Genomic DNA, 21,594 nt, shown 5'->3' with positions numbered 1-21,594 from the left:
CGCCCCGCGCTCCCCTGCTCCCGCGCGGCTCCCCTCCGCGTCCCGCCAGGCTCTCAGCCGGACCCCCGGGTGGGCTGGGCGCAGATCAAAACCCGGACGCGGGGAAGGGCCGGCGGTCCGGGTCCGCCCGGATTCCGAAAGTGGCGCCAAGCTGGGGTACACCCGACGCGCAGTGATGGCGCGACGCGCGCCCTGCCCGAGGCTGAGATCCCTAAGCTCGGTGGGCACTCCCACCCAAGAAACGGGGGACAGTGGGCACCCTCATGTCCCACCCTCCGCACCCCAGTCTGCCCTCCCTCCACGCGGGAGGGGAGGGAAGGAAAGGAGAGGAAAGACCGCTAAGGGGGGTGCCACTATTTGAAGACAGGGGACCCTCCCCGCCATCCCGCTCCTTCCTGTCCCCAGAGGAGGGGATGACAGCGGGGAAGGCGTCCGCGACCCGCAGGGGAGGTCAGAGAAGACCTCGAGGACTAACACTGCACCTCCGCTTCTCCTCCAGAAAACGCCCCAGATTTACTCTGTGGAGCTCAATGGAGACAAAGACGCCGAGGAAACAGACAAGGGGGGTGGCGAGGAGAAGTACCGGGGCCTGCAGGACAACCGCAGGAGACGCCGGAAAAAGCACCACAAAGACGAGCCGAAGAAAGAACTGGATCTGGTCAGTGCGTGGACTGGGTGGACTGGGCCCTCATGCCCGTAGGCGGGCTGAGCGCTTCGCTTCCCTCCCCCTCCCCCCTCGCCGCCCCCCAAGGAGATCGCCCCTGCAACCTTACTCTTACGAAAGAAAAATGCGTCTCCAGGCTTGGAAAACCCCGGTGAGGGCGCTTCCTTGTTTAACAAGAGAGAAGGTGTGATAGCATCTGCCCAGGATCAGGCCTCTGCAGGACTCCCCCATTCTGGTCGAAGGCGGTCCCAGGTGGGATTGCAGGCCCCACAGGCCACTCTCCTCCACTGAGACAGAAGAAACCGCCTTTTATTTTTTTTATTTATTTATTTTTTTTGGCCGTTTCTAGCTGATAAGGTAAAACTATTGAAGTTTTGCTAGGTTCCCCCTGAGGAGGTGGTTAAGATGTTGAGCCTGGAGTCCATGACTTATCTGTAACTAGGAGCAGCGACCAAGCTTCAGTGAAGCTCCCTTTTCTGTATGTAAACAGGAAATAAGCCCTTTGCTTGGCTCCGTGAGGGTCAAAAGTGAGAAAAGAGAGTATTGTGTCATTAAAATGCTTTATGGAAGCACTAACATTATCACGACTGAGGAAGAACTTTGGCTGCCTGGGAACTGAAATGCGACATTTCATCTCAAGAATGCCAAAGGGGAAGCCTCTGCCCTCAGCTGGAGGTTTTGCTAGGTTGTCTCCAGAATTCATTGCAGACTTTCGAGTCCTGTGACTGTGTGAGCAGAGGGCAGGGAGGTGAGCGTGTGGGGGCCGCAGAGCTGGTGGTGAAATTACTGAGGAATTTGGCAAACTAAACGACATTGTGTTTGTCGCTTGGAATTTGGCTATGGTGAGAAATCGAGAAACACCGCAAACCAGTATTTTTTCTTTTTTTTGGTTTCCTCCCAGAGAGCTTGTCAAACACCTAGCAGCACACGGCTGGGCATCTATTTGCCTGTATAATGTTCTGATAGATGTTTAAGAGCACAGCTCTGAAACCGGGCTGACCTGAACTCAAATCCTACTTCGGAATTCGGTTTCCTAGTTTGAAAAATAGGACTGAAAAGTGATGCCCACCTCTTAAGAGCTGTTAAGAGGGTTAAAGGAGATAATAGTAGGAGAAATTTAGAACAGCACCAGATAGTAATCGATTTTATTGCCTACGTGTCCCTAGCATTTAGGATTAAAGACATATCTCTTCTTCCTTGAAATTGCTGCTTACAACATGAAAATGTATGTTGTAAGTAGCAATGCGCATTCTACCCTGCGCCTGTTTATTACGATGATACTCTCTCCGGCATCATCTTGTGAAGATGTGCAATACGGGAAAGAAGTTCCCATGGGATTAGCAGAGAGAGGAGCGTCTTTCTTTCTCTCTTTTTTCCCAGCCTTCTCTCAAAATCCTGTAATTTGTGACTGTACTTGGACGCACTTGCATCCTGACCCCGCCCCTAGCAAATTAGAGGAGAGCTAGAGCACCCCTAATTTCTGAATAAACCCAAGCCCCAGCCAGGGTGCTGCCCCGTGCTATTCCAGGACTGGCCAGCAGAGCGCGCCCCAGCCCCAGCCCCAGCCCCAGCCCCAGCCCGCCTTCCCGGTCTACCCAGGGCTCGCGAGCAGGGAAGCGGCCCCGTGCGGGCTGTGCAGGCCCGTGGGTCCAGGACCATCCGCTCCAACAGCGGCCGGGCGCACCTGGTCCTCCGTCGCTCCTACCCGCCCGGGACTTGGCGTGCAATGCACAGAACTGCGTCTCAGTCCTTCACATGCCCAGCAATGTCACCTTCAATAGGTAAAGGAGTGAGCAAAACAGAATCTGACAGTGGAAAGGACCCCAAAATTTATTTAATAGTAAAGTCTAATCTTAATGTGACTTTTTTTGCATATATTTAAGAAAAGAGGTGGCTCTGGTCCCAGTCACAGTATAAATCTTGGTTCTGGACAGTCAGAGCTTAAAGACCCCCAAGTGCTGGGTCTGGGGGAGGGTACTCCTGGCAGACGCTCTCAGGACAGTTATCCGCCCAGAATGTCAGAGGTGCCCAGGCTGATAAATGCTCCTTGAGTCTGACGTTTCTGTGGCAAAATTTGCAAGTCTGGGCCACACTGGTGTGTGTTTGGCAGGTTTTCAAACTGAGGGGTTTCTGTCACCAGTGATCTACTGAATCGCAGGTGCTTGATTGAGGGAAGTTGTGCTTCCCGCTTCCCAGGACTAAGCTACCTGGCCAGAACTGCATGGGTCCCCAGGGGTCAGGACACGTGAAGTGGGCTGGTTGGCATTGCTCAGAGCACCCAGCACTCCCGCACTCAGGTCTGAGTTAAGGGTCCAGCTCGCTAGCACCTGGACATCAGGTGTGCTCAGACCTGCATAGGCTGGAGCTCAGGCTGAGGTGACACACGTTGCTTTGTTTGTAAAAACGACGCACTAAATGGCGAGTTAAGACCGAACTCTTCCGGGGTGGCTAGAAAGTCCCCTGAATCAGAGAGACAAGGCTCTCCTGTGGCAAGACACTTTCTTCCCTTACTGCGGTGGTCCCCCTGACACTAAGGACTGTCTCTCGGTCCCACACGTCCTGTCCCCTCTCCTGTCACCGTGATTCCCAGCTTCCAGGGGCTGGTCAGGGCTTTGGGTTTGAGCCTTTCAGAATTTTCTAATTCACTCTGTTCTTTTTTTCATCAACTCAGAATGACCACAAGCTCAGCAGTAAGGAATTGGAAAGTAAATACTGTACAAACATCGTCACGGTAAGTTATCGGCAAGCTAGGCTGGGAGGAGCGGCCCTGTGATGGGAAGAAGGTGTATGGGGAAGGAGATGGTGCCTTTAGGATGTGTGACCAATAGTGGCAACTTTGAGAATGCCCGTCCCCACATGCCTGGTGGGTGACAGAGGGTTGGCAGACCTCGGGAGCTGGCATGTCTGAGCCAAGACCCTGGTCACGCTCCTTGGCTGAGCTGGATGCTGACTGTGTACACTCATTTGGCTGTGACCACAGGAAGCCATGGTCTCCCCAGAGAAGGCCAGATGCTCACCTACTGCGAGGGTCAGAGGTCTTATCATCCTGATGTGCAGGAAGTATGAGGGCCTTATCAAAGAATGGGGAACAGCGGTGTTGAGAAACAAGGGTCTGGGGTGATAGCTTTGGACCGCACTTGTCCACTCACCCCCGCCCCCCGCTCCCCCACCACATGGGTACTGCTTCCCTCTGCAAATGCCGACTCAAGTCAGATCTCAAAAGTGCCAGCGTCCCGACATCAGAAGGGTCAGACACATCTGTTCAAGTCAGCAAAAGTGCCCGCTGCGTGCGATGGACGGGGCCAGCAGCAGAGGGATAAGGACGCACAGGGACCCCTGCCTGGTCTGCAGAGCAAGCAGCTCTGCAGGGGAGGCAGACATAGGAAAGAGTCATAACTCCCACTGTGTCCCACTGGGAGGGCTCACAAGAGGGCATGCGACATGCCGAGTGATGGCCGGAGGAGGCACTGTGTTTGAAACTGGGACATAGGATGATGGCTCGATGACTCGAATTCAAGTTGGCAGAGAGCTTGGTTGGTGGAGGGGGCAAGGTGGCAGGAAGGTCAGAGTGTGTCTGGGAGCCTGTGTGGACCGGGAGGCGAGGTGGAGAGTGAGGCCGGGAAGAGGTAATTTGGCTGGACCGGTCACTAAGAAACAAGGACCATGTGAACATGTAAGGGCTCGGTGTGGAAAGGCTGGTTTTTGACAGGCGGTTCCGGCACGAGATGGCTGTAAAGCCCGTGCACGTTGACGAGATACCCGCCGTGTGCCGTGGGCCACGTGGGTAGCTCGCTCTGTGTTTACGTTCTAAGGGTCTGGAGGAGCAGGACAATAACGCAGGACTGAAACAAGGCCGCAGCGGTAAGGTGGGAGGAGAGGGGCGGATTCGCAGGACGTTTCAGAGAAATGACCCGTAGGGTTTCGCCGAGGTTTTTAAACAAATCGCTAATGGCAGTTACCACGTGGCCGTGAGGAGGCAGCCGGAGGTGGCTGGAGGAGGGTGCAGATTAGAGAAGGAAGCGGGGGGAGGGGCGATGGTGAGTCTGGGGTTCTGGAAGAGGAATTGCAAGGGGGGGCTGACGCTATTGAGTTGGTGGCTGCAGTCATCCAGTTTATTCAGCTATTTAAGCCTCTGCTGTAGAAAAGGCGGTAGACCCCGTAAAGAACACAAAAATGAACAAGGACAAAGTCCTCTCTCTGGCTCATGGCATAATTAGGGACAGAGGTCTGTGCGAGACTTCCTCTGTAAAAGCTGGTTTATGGGGGGAAACCCTATGAATGGCGGTACAGGATTTCAGGGCGTGGAGAAGGCTTCGTGCACCCATGGACGGAGGGCTTCGGGTGAGAACTGGCTGGTCGTAGGGCCCCTGCTTGACAGGACTATAACCGCGAGATGACCAAGGACTTAGAACTTAGGGTGAACCTCTAGAAAAGCGGAAAAGCCCCCGATATAAGGATGAAGAATCAGCCACGCGCCATTTCAAAGTTGCAGAACGGGGAGTGTTTTGGTTGTCACCACGCTGCCTTCATCCCTGGGGACTAGCGTCTGTCTTCAAACTCCTCCTCAGCCGAGGCGTTCCCACCTCTGCGAAAATCTCTGAGAAGCCGAATGGCCTTCACAGGGCACAGTGGGGCTGGAGCCAGGTGCCTGGGCCAGTTCTCGTGCTGCCCCTTACTAGCCAGGTGACCAAACTGCCATGTGCCTTAATTTCCACCTCTGTAAGATGAGGATAATAATCGTCGCTTCTTCGGAGTATTGTTTTAAAGAATAACTGAGTGACTATGTGGAGAACGCTGCCTGGCTGATAGTAAGCATTAAATATTCCTTTTTAAAAGGTGGGGACTGGGGGGACAAGGTGTCGCCCACTTTTCCCACAGCCTGCAGACGTGTGACGTCCAACCAAAGCAGGACCGACGTCTAATTATCTCTGTTCTGCCTTCTCAGGGCCTCTCCAGCGCCCAAGCGGCAGAGCTGCTGGCCCAGCATGGCCCCAACGCCCTGTCCCCTCCCAAGGAGACCCCCGAGATCGTCAAGTTCCTGAAGCAGATGGTGGGGGGGTTCTCCATCCTCCTGTGGGTGGGCGCCATCCTATGCTGGATCGCTTACGGAATTCAGTTCGCCAGCAACAATTCCTCATCCCTGGACAGCGTAAGTAAGGCGCTGCAGTCGGTCCCTGCCTAGCCGTGGTCAGCGGGTGATGGAGAGGACAGAACCATGGGCAGGGCTTCTCAAGGGCGGGGCCCTGGGTGAATCAGGAGTCTCCAGTCACTGACCGGTCGCCGCAGGGGTCTGGGAAAATCCATCCTTCCCCAGCTGTAACATAGAAAATGTACCTGACTTTCTGATGTCTGGGAGGCAGTATGAGCTTGAACTTGAGAGAGAGAGAGAGAGAGGGAGAGAGAGAGAGAGACTGCAAGTCCTAAGTGAAAAAATTGTGAAGCGTTTTGGGGTTCTCTCTCCTCAAAGCCAGTTCTTTCCCTTTATTGTGGGGAGCATCTGCGCCTACTGAGAACCAAGCCCCCAAAGCACAAAACGGCACTGATCAACACTATGCTATGGGGCCACCTACCGTATAGCAAGATTCCCACTGATAAGAAGTGTCTGGAACAGGCTCATCCTGACGACAGATTTGCCAGGGCTGGGGGTGGGAGCGAAGATACTGGTAGTGGGCACGGGGATCTTATTGGGACGACGGAAATGCTCTAAAACCGGATTGTGGCGACTGTTGCAACTTTAATAAACGACCGTGTAGATTTACTAAAAATCATTGAATTATATACTTCAAACGGGTAGATTTTGTGCTCTGCAAATGACACCCAGACACCACAGCCATCTCTCTGGTCTTCCCAGGGAAGGCTGTAGGCCTAGGCCCTGGGCCACCCCGAGGTGGGTTTCTCTGATCGGTGCCTCTCTTCCCGACCCAGGTGTATTTGGGTGCCGTGCTCGTCCTGGTCGTCTTATTGACGGGCATCTTTGCTTACTACCAAGAGGCCAAGAGCACCAACATCATGGCCAGCTTCAGTAAGATGATCCCGCAGGTGAGCGGCAGCCATTCCTCCCTGGCCTCAGGTGAGGACAGTGGGGCCTTGGGGGCAGAAGGTACACACAGGCCCGGCCCCATCCCTTGCCATCTGAGAAGCCTTGGGCAAGTGACCTCATCTCTCTGAAGCCCCGTTTCCTCGGGGTTTTGAGATGACCGGTGAGGTAAGATGCAGGAAGATGCTCAGTCAAGAGTAAAGCAGGACAGATGTAACAGTCATCACGTAGTGTCTTCTGCCACTGCCTGGGAGCGTTGCGGGGCTGGTCGGACGAAAGCTGTCCTGTGGGTTCTGGTAGCGAAGCGGTCACCTGATTCCTTACCTGTGACCATCTGCGTGTTGCCCCGGGACCCTTGGCGTGGGAGGCCCGCTGCTCCCCTCTTCCTGCCGGGCCCCCAGAGGTGTTCCTAGGGTGACCGTGCACCACTGTCAACACAGCGGAAAAACCATGCAGTCCCTGATCCTCTAGAGCTACCAGCTGGAGGGAGCTCTGGAGATCTTCTGTGCTAACCGGTGGGGGACCCTCTGTTAACATTTTCTCGGCCTGAGCGAGAGCATTATGACCTTTGGTTCAGCCATCAGGGTTTCCCCCCGATGCCCAGCCAGGAGTGCTCACCCCTTTTCCTCAGGCTCAGGGCGGCCGCCTTGCCGAATCTCTGCCCTTGGCATTTTCTGGGTCCAAGATGATCGCTAGGACCTCCTCCCCAAAACAAAAAATCGTTCTGAGGGTCTTCGGGCCTGGGTCACAGTCTTCGGTTTTCTCTTTTGCTGTCCCGACGGCTGTGGCCTCCAGCGCCTCGTGGCCGAGGTTCGGTGAGGGGCGAGTGGACGAGGGTCTGTGTCCTTCCGGGATCTGAGGGGCCTGGCGTGCTTTCTTTCGCAGCAAGCACTTGTCATTCGCGATTCGGAGAAGAAAGTAATTCCTGCGGAGCAGCTGGTGGTCGGGGACATAGTGGAGATTAAAGGAGGGGACCAGATTCCCGCGGACATCAGGCTGCTGTCCGCTCAGGGGTGCAAGGTGAGAGTCACGGGCACCCCTGCGTCAACCCAGCATTCTGGGGTCCCTCCAGGCCTCGCCATCCCCGAGACAGGGGACACGGAGGCTTACCTTGAACTGTCTCACTGCCCCTTCCAGGTGGACAACTCGTCGCTCACGGGGGAGTCCGAGCCCCAGCCACGCTCCTGTGAGTGCACGCACGACAACCTCCTGGAGACCAAGAACATCGGCTTCTACTCCACCACCTGCCTGGAAGGTAAACTCAGTGGCCGTGGCCTCAGCCTTGGCCTCGGGAGTGTGGACGGGCCCCGCCCCCTCCCCGCCAAGGACTCCCAGAGTCAGGCGCCCGCTCCGCCCACAGGCACAGCGACTGGCCTGGTCATCAGCACGGGGGACCGCACCGTCATCGGCCAGATCGCCTCGCTGGCATCGGGAGTCGGCAACGAGAAGACGCCCATCGCCGTGGAGATCGAGCACTTCGTCCACATCGTGGCGATAGTGGCCGTCTCCGTCGGCGTGCTGTTCTTCATCATCTCCGTGTCCATGAAGTACGCGGTCCTGGACTCCATCATCTTTCTCATCGGCATCATTGTGGCCAACGTGCCTGAGGGCCTCCTGGCCACTGTCACTGTGAGTCCCTGCCGCCCGGCTAGGCTGCGTGAGCTCCGCCCGCAAACCGCGGGTCTCCTCTGTCTCAGAGTCACACTCCCTCCCCGCCAGGGACAGCCAGGGGACATTCTGAATGGACTGTTCAGAACAAAAGGGACTGGGAGGCTGTCGATATGTGAACCTTCGGCTTCCATTTTCGAGAGCACCGTCGTCAGGCCTCGTGGGGTGCTTTGCCCTTGAGATTTAGATTAGACAGACTCGAGCCACCATTGACAGAAGGTTTTCCAGAAGAAGCCGGATGCCTTCCCCACCAGCTTTCTTGGCAGTTTCTGCAGCTGAGGGACCTAGACACAGGTCCCTTACCTTATTTCTCTTCTCTCTCCCCGACACCCCCACACAAATTGCTCCCATTTTTTTTCTGCAAAGCAATCCAGCCCTTTCCTGTGCCGACCCCCAACTTCAGCTCTGGGTCTTCCTTTGTAAGGGCCCATCCAGTTCATCTGCGCCCCACCCCCTGCCCCCCACCGCCCACAGTCTCTGCTGTGGGAGAGGGGGGACTCATGGTTCCAGTTACCTGTTAAGGTGGCTTCCACAATCATTGGCCTGATGTCATCCCGAGCAGGCCGAAGCTCCCTTTAAAATCACACATGAGAGTTGGCTGTAGCCGGCCTGGCTTTGTCACCTGTGGGTACCTCGGGATCATTTTCTTCAAGGCGTAAAGGGACAGAAGAAATGTCCCATGCTTAAAAATAACAACAACAAAAAAGGGTATGGCATACGGTCCCTGGTAGTGGTCTGTCAGCTCCTGGGTCGGCTTTGCCACCTCTGTGACTTCAGCTCTGTCCCGAAGGTTGTCCAGCTCCAGCTGTTTCTGCTTTGGAGCTCGCGTTTGAGAGGATTTCTCTGTCTCTCCTTCTTCGCGCAGGTGACTCTGTCACTGACAGCCAAGCGGATGGCCAAGAAGAACTGCCTGGTGAAGAACCTGGAGGCCGTGGAGACGTTGGGCTCTACCTCTGTCATCTGCTCTGACAAGACCGGGACCCTCACCCAGAACAGGATGACCGTGGCCCATCTGTGGTTTGACAGTCAGATATTCACGGCCGACACCAGTGAAGACCACTCGGGTAAGTTTTCTGGAGCGTTCCGTCTGGCTCAAGGCCGTGGACTCGAGCGGTGGGGCGGAGCCTGGTGTGGCCACGAGTCGTGGGCAGAGCGTGGGTTCCAGCACCCACGGCACCCACTGGGCCTCCTGTTTTCCAGAGCAAACCTTTGACCAAAGCTCTGGAACCTGGACCTCCTTGTCGAAGATCATCACCTTGTGCAGCCGAGCCGAGTTCAGACCAGGACAGGAAAGCGTCCCCATTATGAAGGTAAGGCGTCGTCCGCGTCCCACGGTCTCGAGTCACAACCGATTTGAACCCACTGTCTTTGTTCTGGCTTGGTGCTTGATTTAGTCTCTCCCACCGAGCTGAGCTCATGCTGGGAAGGGCAAGTCAGCCTCACAAGACCTGCAGGAGACTCCCTTCGTTCTAAGGAGCTTTGAACCATCACAGGGATGGCCGAGGGGTCTCAGATTGATCTCGGTCTTTTGAGAAGCCTGTCTCATTCCAGAAAGTGAATGTGCCTTTAAGTGAGTTTCCTAACTTCTCAGTCAGATAAGTAGATAGTTTCTTTATCACATAAATGCCATTCACGGAAGTTTAAAATGTAATCGGATGGAAATAGGACTGATCTTAGAAGGTGTTCCTCTTGGCAGCAGGTGCTCTGAGGAGTCCTGGAATACGTGATAACCTAACTCTTGCCTCCCCTTCCCTTCCTTCCTGCCCCTCCTCCCTCTCTCTCTCTTTTTCTTCCTCCAAGCGAGTCACTGGATCTACGTCCCCCTGAATTTTCGATTCATCATCTGCTTCCTTCATCTTCTATTTTCTATTCGTTGGCTCTTTTTTCCTCCATCATCTCATCAATTCCCTTCTCTGTCAGTCTCTTTCCAATCCTTCCGTCCCGTTCTCATTTCCCACCCCAGCTCCATGGATCCCCCAGCTGGCTGTGTGTTTCCACGCGGAGGTGTTGCCCTGTTTGACTCAACAAATGATATTGGTCACCTTCGACCTGTAGCCAACTCGGCTTCAAATCAAGACCTGGTCCCACAGTCTCTGTTTTTCTATGACATCACCATTTTACTTGTCATCTGGGCCGAAACTTTTAGAAGTCATCGTTAACTTTCTCTTCACCCAGTCCTATCATTCTTGCTTCAAAATAGCTATGATTTCACATTTCTGTTATCCCTGAGACCTTGCATCTGCATGACTGTGCCAGCCTCTTGACTGGCCTATGTGATTCCAGCTTCCCTTGCCCGAGTCTTTCCTGCATGGCTCTGATTTTCCTTAAATGCCACGTGAGAGGAAATACTTCCTCTGACTTCGCTCAAACACTTTCCTTGCTTCTCTGTTTTCTGCTTCTCGAGTCTAGACCTCAGTCAACCTGTTGGGGCCCCCGCCCGCCTCCCGTGTCCACCTGTGCTCCCTGCACTTAAGGTAGCAGTCTCATACTTCTAACCTTCGTTCATGACATTCATGACCTTCTAGAAGGCTTTCTTTAGCTCCTCTATCCATAACCCACAATCTTTCAAGATCTAGTTCATGGCTGCTTGTTTTCTCCCAGAGCTCTGAATTTTTTGAGTTTTCCTGATACCAGTGGGTGGCACCACTCACTCTTAACACTTTTACCGTGGTCTTAAATCACTCACAATTGTGTGTCATCGTGTCATCTCTCTGACTGGATAGTAAACTTAGGCGACACGTTGGTTCCTTGAAAATAATTCCCAAAGAACCGGATCATGTATGCAAACACACATATATATGATATTTTTTAAAATCTGTTTTGATTTTCAGAGAATTGTGGTTGGAGACGCCTCCGAAACTGCTCTTTTAAAATTCTCGGAGGTGATTTTGGGCGACGTGATGGAAATTAGGAAGAGAAACCGCAAAGTAGCAGAAATCCCTTTCAACTCAACCAACAAATTCCAGGTAAGCTGTCCCTCACAAACGAATCTTTGTCGTCACAAGAACAGTGTTTCTCCTTGCAAGTATCCTCAGGTTCCTATGGGTTTTGAACAATTCCTGGCCTCAAAAACAGCCTTCAGGGATGGAGGGCCTGGGCCTCCGGTCAAGTTGGCACAGGTTTCTGTCGCTGGGTCTCTATTACAGACACGCTCACACCCATGGGGTGACTCACACAAATGAGGGGCCACAGCCAGAGCCCAAAGGGTGAACGAGGTGGGAGACAGGGGAGCCGCTGGCTACTGCACCACGGTCTGCGTCTGGTGGTCCACGTCATTGTTTCATTAATCCTCACGACAAGCCCATGCTGCAGGACTAGTGAATCCCATCTTCCGGGTGAGGACATGGGCCCCCGAGTGTGTGGACGTGACCGGACTCACCCCGGCATCGAAGTGGCGTGACTGATTTTCACATGTCGGTGTGACTCCTGAGCCCACGCGTTTTCTGTCACAACTCAGAGGCGGGACAGTTCCGCTTGGGCCAGTGAGGGAGCCTCGTCCTTAGGAAACGCTGAGGAATCTTGCAGATGACCAGCCATGTGGCCTTCCAGTTCTGGCCCGTAGGCATCTTTATTCACTTGTCGCTTGGGAAGAAAACGGCCGTCCTTGCCTGGTCGTCTCTCCTCATTTCAGGGGTGCCCAACTACCCCCATCCTCCTCATGTTGGGCCAGGTGACAGTGTGTGGCCCGGGGTCCTGCTGCTGGTGGGCTTTCCCGTGGGCCCCAGAGCGGAGAGCAGGTGTTATGGTTTGCCCTTTGCACTAACAATGAAGGGTACTAGTAGGGTAGCTGAGTTTGTGTTGAAGTTTCTGGTGATTCCCCAGCCATTTTGTCTGGATGGGAAAGAACTATGTGTTGCAAACATCCGTGTGGATGATGGACCGACAGAGATCCGTAGTTAGCCCAGTAGACAACCAACAGACGTGTCTGACGTCAAATATTTAAGGCAGGAAATCACATCTCCTGTTCAGAAAGTGTACGTAAGTGGAAGTAGAATGAGTCACAGCCCCAAAGTGATGCTATGAATCAGGCACGTCATGCGCTCTCTTCCACATGTAGCGACTCACCTGATCCCCACAACGGCTCTGCGAAGCAGAGCGTGAGGAAGTGAGGTCCAGAGCTTTATACGACACAGACCCAGGACGGGGCTGGACGGCCCTGTGGTCAGGGATGAGACTCGAGTCCCGCTGGGGCTCTGTCCACCCCGCTCAGCCCCGAATAAAGAGCCGTGACCTTGGGGAGCAACAAAGCAGAAAGTCGTGTCTTACTGATCTTAGGACAGCAGGACTGGTCCGTGAAGGTATTTTCAGTAGTTTATGGAAAATTGAGAAATTAGGACACTGTTTTATAAAGTTTTATGTAAAGAAACAAATGCATATTTCATTTCAAAGACTATCCTTTATATTCTCCATGGTTGGGGTGGAGACTCAGGCCTGACCGCAGGGCTGTCCAGCCCCATCCCGGTGTTTAATAAGGGCGACGCAGGACTCAGCCATTTATCATCGTCTACATGTTTTTTCACATTTTTCCCAATTATCTCATGAGAATGAGTCTAGAAGTGGAATTACTAGATCCGAGGCATTGGTGTTAAAACTGTGATGCTTGTTCCTTCGCTGTCCTTCGGGAAGCCTGGCCCAAGCCTACCCACTTCCTCTGCCCCCACCCGTGTTTGTTCACATCCGTTTCACGGTGAAACGGATCAATGTGGCGATGAAGAGGCACGGGGGCTGCTGCCCTCATGCCTGTCTGGGCTCGGAGAAGCTCGGGTCAGAATGCTGCTCGCAACAGGGAGGCGGGACGGGAGGCGAGACCAGGGACTCGCAGCCCTCCAGCCCTCGGGTGCCTCTGCAGATCTAGTTCAAGGCCCAAGATTTCACGAGCTGACAGCCACATCTGCTCCCCTAAAGCAGCCACGTTCTGTTTGAAAGAGCAGCTCTGCTTAGTTTGGGCTCAACCTCAGGGTCCCCCCTTGGGCTGGGACTCGGTGGCTGAGTCCAGATCTCTTGCATGTCCCTTGGCCAGAAAATGAAAAGGACAGAACCGGCCTCCTTTACATTTCGAGGAGAAGCAGCGTTTTCCACCTTGTCGTGCAGCTACCACGAGGCCCATCCGGTCCCTGGCAGCAAAGATGGTGCACGCCCCGACCGCGTGCTGCGCTGACACTCAGTTCCTTCCCTGCCAGCTCTCCATCCACGAGACGGATGACCCCAGTGACCGGCGCTTCCTCATGGTGATGAAAGGGGCCCCTGAGAGGATCTTAGAGAAATGCAGCACCATCATGGTCAACGGCCAGGAGCAGGCCCTGGACCGGAGCATGGCCGACGCCTTCCACACCGCGTACATGGAGCTGGGGGGCCTGGGCGAGCGTGTGCTGGGTGAGCTCTTGGTGGCAGAACCCCGCGTGTCCCCCGTTAGGCGCAAGGCCCTCATTGGGTCAGGGCACAAGGTGGGACAGGCTGATCACCTAGCAGAGGAGCCGCGGCATCCCCAGGACTCACAGAGAAAAGAGTGGTAGATGAATATGAGGAACCCGGTGACAGTGGCGAGGAGGGCGGGGTCACTGCCCGGTAGGGAAAATCTGGTCTGGGGATGGAGGAGTTACATTCAAAGGGGCCTCAAACGACGATATTTGAAGGGAAGTGGGGGAAAGGGTTCACGGCGGAGGGGACAACAGAAGCCAGGCTCAGAGCTGGGAGCAGGGTATGCCTACATGGCAGGGAGCACTCAGTGTGCGGTGTTGCGGGGTGGAGAGGCGGCTCGTCCGGGGAGATGACGCTGGAAAGGCGGCTGGAGGTCACCATGTGGAGGGCCTCATGTCACAGCAAGCGAACCGCTCAGAGTCCGTGTTTCCTGACGGGGGATCTGGGCAGCAGCAGGGAGCGGATAGGGGCGGGGCTCAGGAGCAGGTGGCTGCCCTCGCTCAGGCGACAGAGGGTGGGATTTGACCCAAGGCGACGGGGACGTGAAGGAGGGACCAGACACAAGAGACTTCTTGGAGGCAGACCCTGTGAGACTAGCAACTGATTAGAGGAGAAAAGCGAGTTGAAAAAAATGTTGATGTTTCCCACTTAGTGATTAGGGGAAAAAATACTACTAGGAAGAGACAAGGGACATTACAAGAGGAAGGGACTATGGAAATACAACCAGTGTGGCAGGAGCCTAATTGTGGTCCCTTAAGTGGTGTCATGGAACATGCCCTGCCGTGAGAACCAGGGGTTATTAGCAGGGGTACCCCTGAACCACAGAATGGTGCATTCGAAATAATAACAAGCTCATGGAGGCGACAAAGCTCATTGAACATGGCGAAAGTTCCCGCCAGCACAGATGGAATCTGTGGAATGCGTGTTTCTAAGAGATGTTTGGGTCTGTGGAGTAAGTGAATTCTGTCGATGAGACGAGAATGCTATCAGTGTGCCTCAGACGACCCACGGTGTCGGGTCGTCTTTGCAGGGCGAGATGATCCCCATCTGGCTGGGCGTCGATAGGAACCGGTCCCTTAAGTGGTGTCATGGAACATGCCCTGCCGCGAGAACCAGGGGTTATTCGCGTGTGACCTCCCAAAGCCTGGCTTTCCTGAGACGGGTAGCTCAGTGGGCCGCGCTGAGTGTATATTTGATGTGAGGGCTGATGAGAAAGTCCCCATGACCTTGGAAGTGCCACCAGACGCAGGAACCCCTCCTCCTTGACCTGTGAGAGAGCCAGACGCTGTCTGAGTAACGAACAGTCCCACCCCACTCCTGGTGGCCTTCCTCTCATGCCAAATCCTGACTAAAGACTGGGTTTGGGACCTGATAGTCCAGGTCCCACCCCCAACCCCCATTTGGCCTTCCCACCCCCCAGTCCTCCCCAACTCTGCTCCGGAGAGTCAGCTGACATGTGACTTCCTTGGTGAGGTCTTTTCTGATGCCCCCCGGGGCTGGAGCGGGGCTGGAGCGTAGCTCCCCTCAGTAACACCCACCGTGATCTATTATGCTTATCTCTTTGTGTCTCTGTCCCCACCCTCGACTGGGACATCTTCCGAAGTAAAGGACTTGACAGTCCTACAACCTAACGAGCACAGTGGGTTATTTTGGATGCACTGTGCCTTTGTTGAAAACAATGCGCATTACGGAAGTTCCGGAGCAGGGGTGGGGGAATGGGGGGGAGGGCTGACAGCGATGAAGACGCTCCTCCTCGTGATGACTCATGGCCGGGTTTCACCGACCCCCATGTTCATGCGTTCCAGGTTTCTGTCATCTCTACCTGCCGGCGGACGAGTTCCCAGAGACCTACTCGTTCGATGTCGACACCATGAACTTTCCCACGTCCAACCTCTGTTTTGTGGGGCTCTTGTCAATGATCGACCCGCCTCGGTCCACTGTCCCGGATGCTGTCACCAAATGCCGGAGCGCGGGGATCAAGGTGGGGGTTACTTCCTGACGTGGGAGGCCCCTCGTTTATGCTGTATCCCTCCCTAAGAGCACTTGTCCGAGGACATAGTCAATATTTAGGTTTCTTCAAGTGAATATCGGTCCCTTTAAAAAAAAAAATCTCTACTCTCACAGTGCTAAGATTTCAGTAGCTGTGCAATGAAAGCAAAATAATTGTGTCTCTGTGGAAGAAACACTAGTAACTGTGGCGAATGCTACGTCCCTGTGCCATGAAATAGCCATGTTTTTGCCCTAGACTATGATAGAAGAAAAGGTTTTATTACTGAACCTGGTGGTCCGGTCTCTATAATCCCTCTCTGCCTTCTTCGTATCGAAACCAAAATCTTCGTTCCGTTACTTTGCCCTAGACTATGATAGAAGAAAAGGTTTTATTACTTAACCTGGTGGTCCGGTTTCTATAATCCCTCTGCCTTCTTCGTATCGAAACCAAAATCTTCGTTCCGTTACCACGTGAATATCAAGGCTGCTGAAGCAACCTGAGGCTGCTCCCAGCCCTTTCGTAAATAAAGTCACGTCAAAGAGAAAGGCTTCTACTAGTCAGAGAAAGAAATGCGAGCATTCAGGAGCAAGGACAGATGCAGTGCCACCAGTGTGACCTTCAAGGACAGTCGTGTCTCTGAGCTAACGAACAGGAACTATCCATCAGGACAAACCACAGCCGTCGCCGACCATGCTGTACGAGGTCACGGTGGCACCGAATTGCCCTGCTGAGGTCCTCGCCGTCCCCATGCCTTTCTCCTTGTTTGCGTTCTAGGTGATTATGGTTACGGGGGATCATCCAATCACAGCCAAAGCTATTGCCAAGAGCGTAGGTATCATTTCGGCCAACAGCGAGACGGTGGAAGACATTGCAAAACGCCTCAACATCGCTGTGGAGCAAGTTAACAAACAGTGAGTGAGCACAGCCCCAGTGGGGTAGAAGCTCCAGCTCTTGTCCATGGGGACCTTGGGGGTCTGGAGAGCTGTGCCCTTTGGAACCAATCCCCTATTTTGCCGAACACTCTCTCGTGATACTGGGCAGGTTTCCCCTTTAATCCGTGTTTCCGGTCACCCACACAGAGTTTTACTGAGCACCTAATGTGTGCCAGCACTGGATTAACCACCAAAATCGCCTTTGATGTAGTCCTTGTATGAAATTTCAAAACCCAGTGAAGTTGACCTGAAAACTTCAGTGCCTCATTTAGAGTGAGGAAAACCGAAACAAAACGGTTACGTGCAGTGACTTGCCAGCGCACGAGCTGGGATGTCGAGAACTGTTTGGGTTCTGTGTGCTCCCCCGGCACGCATCTCCAGCATTTACCTCTTCGGTTGCTTCGTAAGCACAGCTACCTGAACATGCACTTTTTTCTTTTTTCTATCTACTTGGTTGTAGATAGGATGGCAGCTCCCTAAGGAAAGGCTCGGTTTTTCAAATCTCATGTCCATTCTTTCCACCCTCATTCGTTGAGTGCCAACTGTCCACCGAGCGCCGTGCCGGACACTGGAACTACAGTAGGAAATGGGGCAGAAAAATGAAAACTGACTGTGACGTGACGAGTGCAATGAAGGGGACGCACGGGGGACAGAGGACCCGGCCGTGGGAGGAGAGTTGGCGGGACGGCTGATAATTTAAATGATCAAAGACCGCAGGGTCTCTCAGTGACTTTATTATACTTTCATGCATGTGGGGGAAACCGGGAAGACCGGTGAGCCTCTTCTGGCTTATCCAGCATTTATGGCTTTTAGGGACACAGAGCTGTCAGGTAATAAAGGATCACCAGGGCGACAAATTACCAACTAAGACAACCAGAGTTATAGGCTCTGGGCATACCAGCAGCTCGTGAAGCCTAAGTGTCCCCTCCTCCTTTGTAGAAATAACGTTCATCTACGAAAACGGGTTTGGAGCTTTTCTTCATTCCCTTTTTAAAGAAATAACAGGGTTATACATTTTCATACAAGTCAGCAACCACACTGAACAGGAGAGTGGGGCGGGGGCTTTTGCAAACATGTTCGGTTCCCACCTGGTCAGCTCTGGCTTCATGATCATGAGCGTGAGGCTCAGACCGAGCAGTCCAATGGGCTAGAGGGGAGAGCCAGAGGGACACGAGGCCAAGCCTGGCCTCGCCTCCCAAGTTAGGGGTCCTGGGCTCTGCCCCTGAAGAGTTTTAGCAGGAGACAACACCATGGGATCTGAGTAATCAGTAGTTTCTAGAACCTTCCTTTCGTGCTCAGCGCACAATGGTGTCCTCACAGCAGACCTAGAGGAAGTTTTTTCCCTACGTTGCTTGCTGCATGCTAGACGCTCCATAAATCTGAAACAAACAACAACCAGGAACTGTGGCCCGTATTTTGGCATAAGCTGACTTCTAGGACCCAAAACACATAAACGGGAATTTTTTGTTTTCCTTTTACTTGTTCAGTAAAATATTGACCGGGGGGGCCACTTCTCACGCATCCCTGTCAGAAATGGGCCACTCGGCTCACTCCCGCTTGTGATAACAGGAAACATCCTTCTTCTTCAGCCTCCATTTACTGTCTCGAGATGGGGACCTTTGCCTCCGGGACTCAGATCCCTGTCCCACTCACTGGAGCCTTGGGTGTCAAGGACACCGAGTTGCCAAGGAAATTGAAGAGGCTTCCGCCCACGTCCTGCCCCCGACGGTGTTTCGGCCAGACCCGTCCTTTGGACTCACAGTGCTCCTTCTGGCCCTTCCAGGGACGCCAAAGCCGTGGTGGTGACCGGCATGGAGCTGAAGGACATGAGTGCGGAGCAGCTGGACGAGATCTTAACCAGCTACACGGAGATCGTTTTTGCCCGGACGTCACCGCAGCAGAAGCTGATCATCGTGGAGGGCTGTCAGAGGCAGGTGGGTGGGCGGCGGTGCCCTGAGGACCCTGGTCCCTGACTGTCTCATGGGGACACATGGGGCTGACATTTGGATCCCAGGTCAGGGTGCGGTGCCTTCTCAGCCTCCCGAGACGTTTGCTCATCCTTCCTGGCTACCTCACACTTCCGCTTCTCGGGGGCTGACCCTCTGCCCACCTGGGACCCCTCTGGAAGGGCCTCCTGACAGTGAGGCATTGGGTGCTGTGGCAGCTGTGGGCATGGAGATATTAAAAATGGAAGATGGGGAACAAAATCATAAAGATGTGAGGTATAGAAGACGTAGTTGTTCCTTCATATTTGCAGAGGATTGGCTCCAGGAACCCTCACTCCACCCCAACCCCAAAATCCGTGGATGCTCAAGTCCCTTCCACAAGACGGAGTGGTGTTTGCATGTAACCTTTCCTTACCTGTACCCTACATTTGCACGGAGGCCAGAGCCCACGTGTCACTTCATTTGCATGGAGTCAGGGTTGGTGCTCGACACGTGCGTGGCAAATTCGAGTTTCACTTTTGGAACTTTCTGGACCTTTTCCCTAAAATAATTTCAGTCTGCAGTTGGTCGAATCTGTGGCTGAGAAAGCTGTGGACGCGGGGGGCCCACGGCAGAAGGGGGACCACACACGTCGGTTTCAGGGGTTCGAACACGTCTCGTTTGGCATCTCCTTGCTCTGGCATCTGGGGCTCCCCATCTTCATCTCCTCCCAGAACCCAAACAGGGCCCTGTGTCTCTGTCCAGTTGTCCTTGTGTCCTGAAGACAAAATAGAGATGGCATCCTTGCCCACCCTGTGACCCAGTGGTCCTGCTCACTCCCATTGTCTGCCCCCCCCCATGTCCCCACAGGACGCAGTTGTCGCTGTGACTGGGGATGGAGTGAATGACTCTCCAGCTCTCAAGAAGGCGGATATCGGGATCGCCATGGGAATAGCAGGTTCGGACGCCGCCAAAAACGCAGCCGACATGATCTTGCTAGATGACAACTTCGCGTCCATTGTCACTGGGGTGGAGGAAGGTGCGTGGTCTTCCTCCAAGGGCTCTTCCTGGGAACTGGGGTCACCCTGGGGGCCAAAGGCCAGCCCTGCAAGGAGACACGCCCTCGCTTAGGTCGCCTGATCTTCGACAACCTGAAGAAGACCATCGCCTACACGCTGACCAAGAACATCGCGGAGCTGTGCCCCTTCCTGATCTACATCATCGCCGGCTTGCCCCTGCCCATTGGCACCATCACCCTCTTGTTCATCGACCTGGGCACAGACATCGTAAGGAGCATGAAAGGGACCGGGGTCTGCTAGCTGCCCAGGTTGTGTGAGCCGTGGTGTCCCGTCCCAGGTCAAGGGCAAGGAGGTGGACTAAGTCAGCGCTTCTCAGACCCCTGACGGGACGGGGCCCGAAGTTCTGCGTTTCTAATGTGCTCTCGTGTGATGCCCATCCCCCCAGCCCCCCAAACACACGTCAGAGCAAAGGGCTAGGGACATGTGTCAGAGGTTAGGGAATTAAAAGCACTTCAAGGGTGAGTTCGCCAGGGCCCAGGGGCTGAGGTGACTCCCATGGCCACCCCTTGTCAAGTGTGAGGATCAGCAATCTAGAAGCCCCTCACCTCAACGCAGTAGAAGCCGCAGTTACAAAGCCTCAGTTTAGGTGACGTCACTGTAGGTCGTCACCGTCACATTTACAGTGATGTCGCCTACACCCTCCTCTTTGTTAGCCTGCAGCCCTGTCAGAAAGCTTCATGCACGGGCTAAAGCGGGGAGGGCTACAAGGAGCAGTCCGAAGTCACAGTGAGGAGACTGGCCCTGCCAACTGCCACCTTGTCCCTCTCTTCCTTGCACAGCAGCCAGGTGACCTCCACACTGCAGGGAGGCTGGAGACAGCTTCACCTGCGAGGGAAACTGAGGTTCCAAAGTTCACGGCCGGGGCACATCCAGTCCCTTTACGTCCATTTTTCTCCACTGCGGTGGTTCTTGCACTGTGGTCCAGGTGTCACTTGGGCACTTGTTAGAAATGCAGAGTCTCGGGCCAGCATGGACCCTGAGAGTCGGAAAGTCTGAGGGACCCCGCGATCTGTCTCTTAACGGGCCCTCCAGGTGGGAGGACCTGCGAGAGAGCCACTGTGATCTGGGGTGTGCCGAGGTGGGGGTGGGTAGAGGGCATCACCCCAGAGGGGCGAAGGGACTTACCACCCGCACCATGCAGAGCTGCCAGCACACGCTGAGGGAAGGCACGTTGATTTTTTTTTTTTTAGGCAAGGCAACTCTTGGTTGACCTCACAGATTGCAAGGACCTTGTCGGCTTACAATCCCTTACATTTTTATTGTTTACACTTACAGCACCTGGTCTTCCTAGGTGGTCTCCCATCTAAGTACTAACCAGGCCCGACCCTGCTTAGCTTCCGAGATCAGACGGGATTGGGCACGTTCAGGGTGGCATGGCCGTAGACCAAGCATGTTGAATTTTAAAGCCAGCTGTTGTCAAATTCTCTGTGGACAACGCACCCCTCTGGTCCGCTCTCTGGCTGGACCATTCCAGGACCCACTGCTACCCTCCACCGCCCTGTCCCCCTGCCCCAGGCCCCTGCTGTCGCCCTGTGGGTGGGGCATGATGTTTCAGGGGTGGCTTCACAGGCTCTCTCCCCGCAGGTCCCTTCTATCGCCTTGGCTTACGAGAAAGCCGAAAGTGACATCATGAACAGGAAGCCTCGCCACAAAAAGCGGGACCGGCTGGTGAACAAGCAGCTCGCCGTGTACTCTTACCTGCACATCGGTACGATGACGATGACGGCGTCTCCCCGCCGTCACCCGTCAGGAGCTGGGTCTCTCTCCTCAGGTGGGGCTGGGGCGGGAGGAGGAGCCCCGAGGAGAGGGGGACAGGGCAGTTCTGCCGCTTTCTCTCCTAGGCCTCATGCAGTCCCTGGGGGCCTTCCTCGTGTACTTCAC

General features: G+C 54.4%; 1 protein-coding gene and 1 non-coding gene across 2 annotated transcripts in view; one reads left to right on the top strand and one right to left on the bottom strand.

The window, feature by feature from the left end:
• Positions 1–21,594, top strand: part of ATP12A (ATPase H+/K+ transporting non-gastric alpha2 subunit) — an 84,025-nt gene that overhangs the window by 60,962 nt on the left and 1,469 nt on the right. The window contains 18 exon segments of the mRNA XM_025049515.1: positions 406–658; positions 3,336–3,395; positions 5,610–5,813; positions 6,590–6,703; positions 7,587–7,721; positions 7,839–7,956; positions 8,062–8,330; positions 9,235–9,433; positions 9,570–9,679; positions 11,201–11,335; positions 13,550–13,742; positions 15,593–15,768; positions 16,552–16,688; positions 18,493–18,643; positions 19,505–19,673; positions 19,766–19,920; positions 21,298–21,421; positions 21,555–21,593. Of these exon segments, the coding sequence (XP_024905283.1) occupies positions 406–658; positions 3,336–3,395; positions 5,610–5,813; positions 6,590–6,703; positions 7,587–7,721; positions 7,839–7,956; positions 8,062–8,330; positions 9,235–9,433; positions 9,570–9,679; positions 11,201–11,335; positions 13,550–13,742; positions 15,593–15,768; positions 16,552–16,688; positions 18,493–18,643; positions 19,505–19,673; positions 19,766–19,920; positions 21,298–21,421; positions 21,555–21,593 (2,741 nt within the window).
• On the bottom strand, positions 20,980–21,098 carry LOC112482931. Its single transcript, XR_003047448.1, has one exon. It is a non-coding gene; the product is annotated as a 5S ribosomal RNA (ribosomal RNA).

This window comes from Pteropus alecto, unplaced genomic scaffold, assembly GCF_000325575.1.
Source record: "Pteropus alecto unplaced genomic scaffold, ASM32557v1 scaffold16, whole genome shotgun sequence".
Taxonomy (NCBI): Eukaryota; Metazoa; Chordata; class Mammalia; order Chiroptera; family Pteropodidae; genus Pteropus; species Pteropus alecto.
This window is presented reverse-complemented; position numbering and strand designations above follow the sequence as displayed.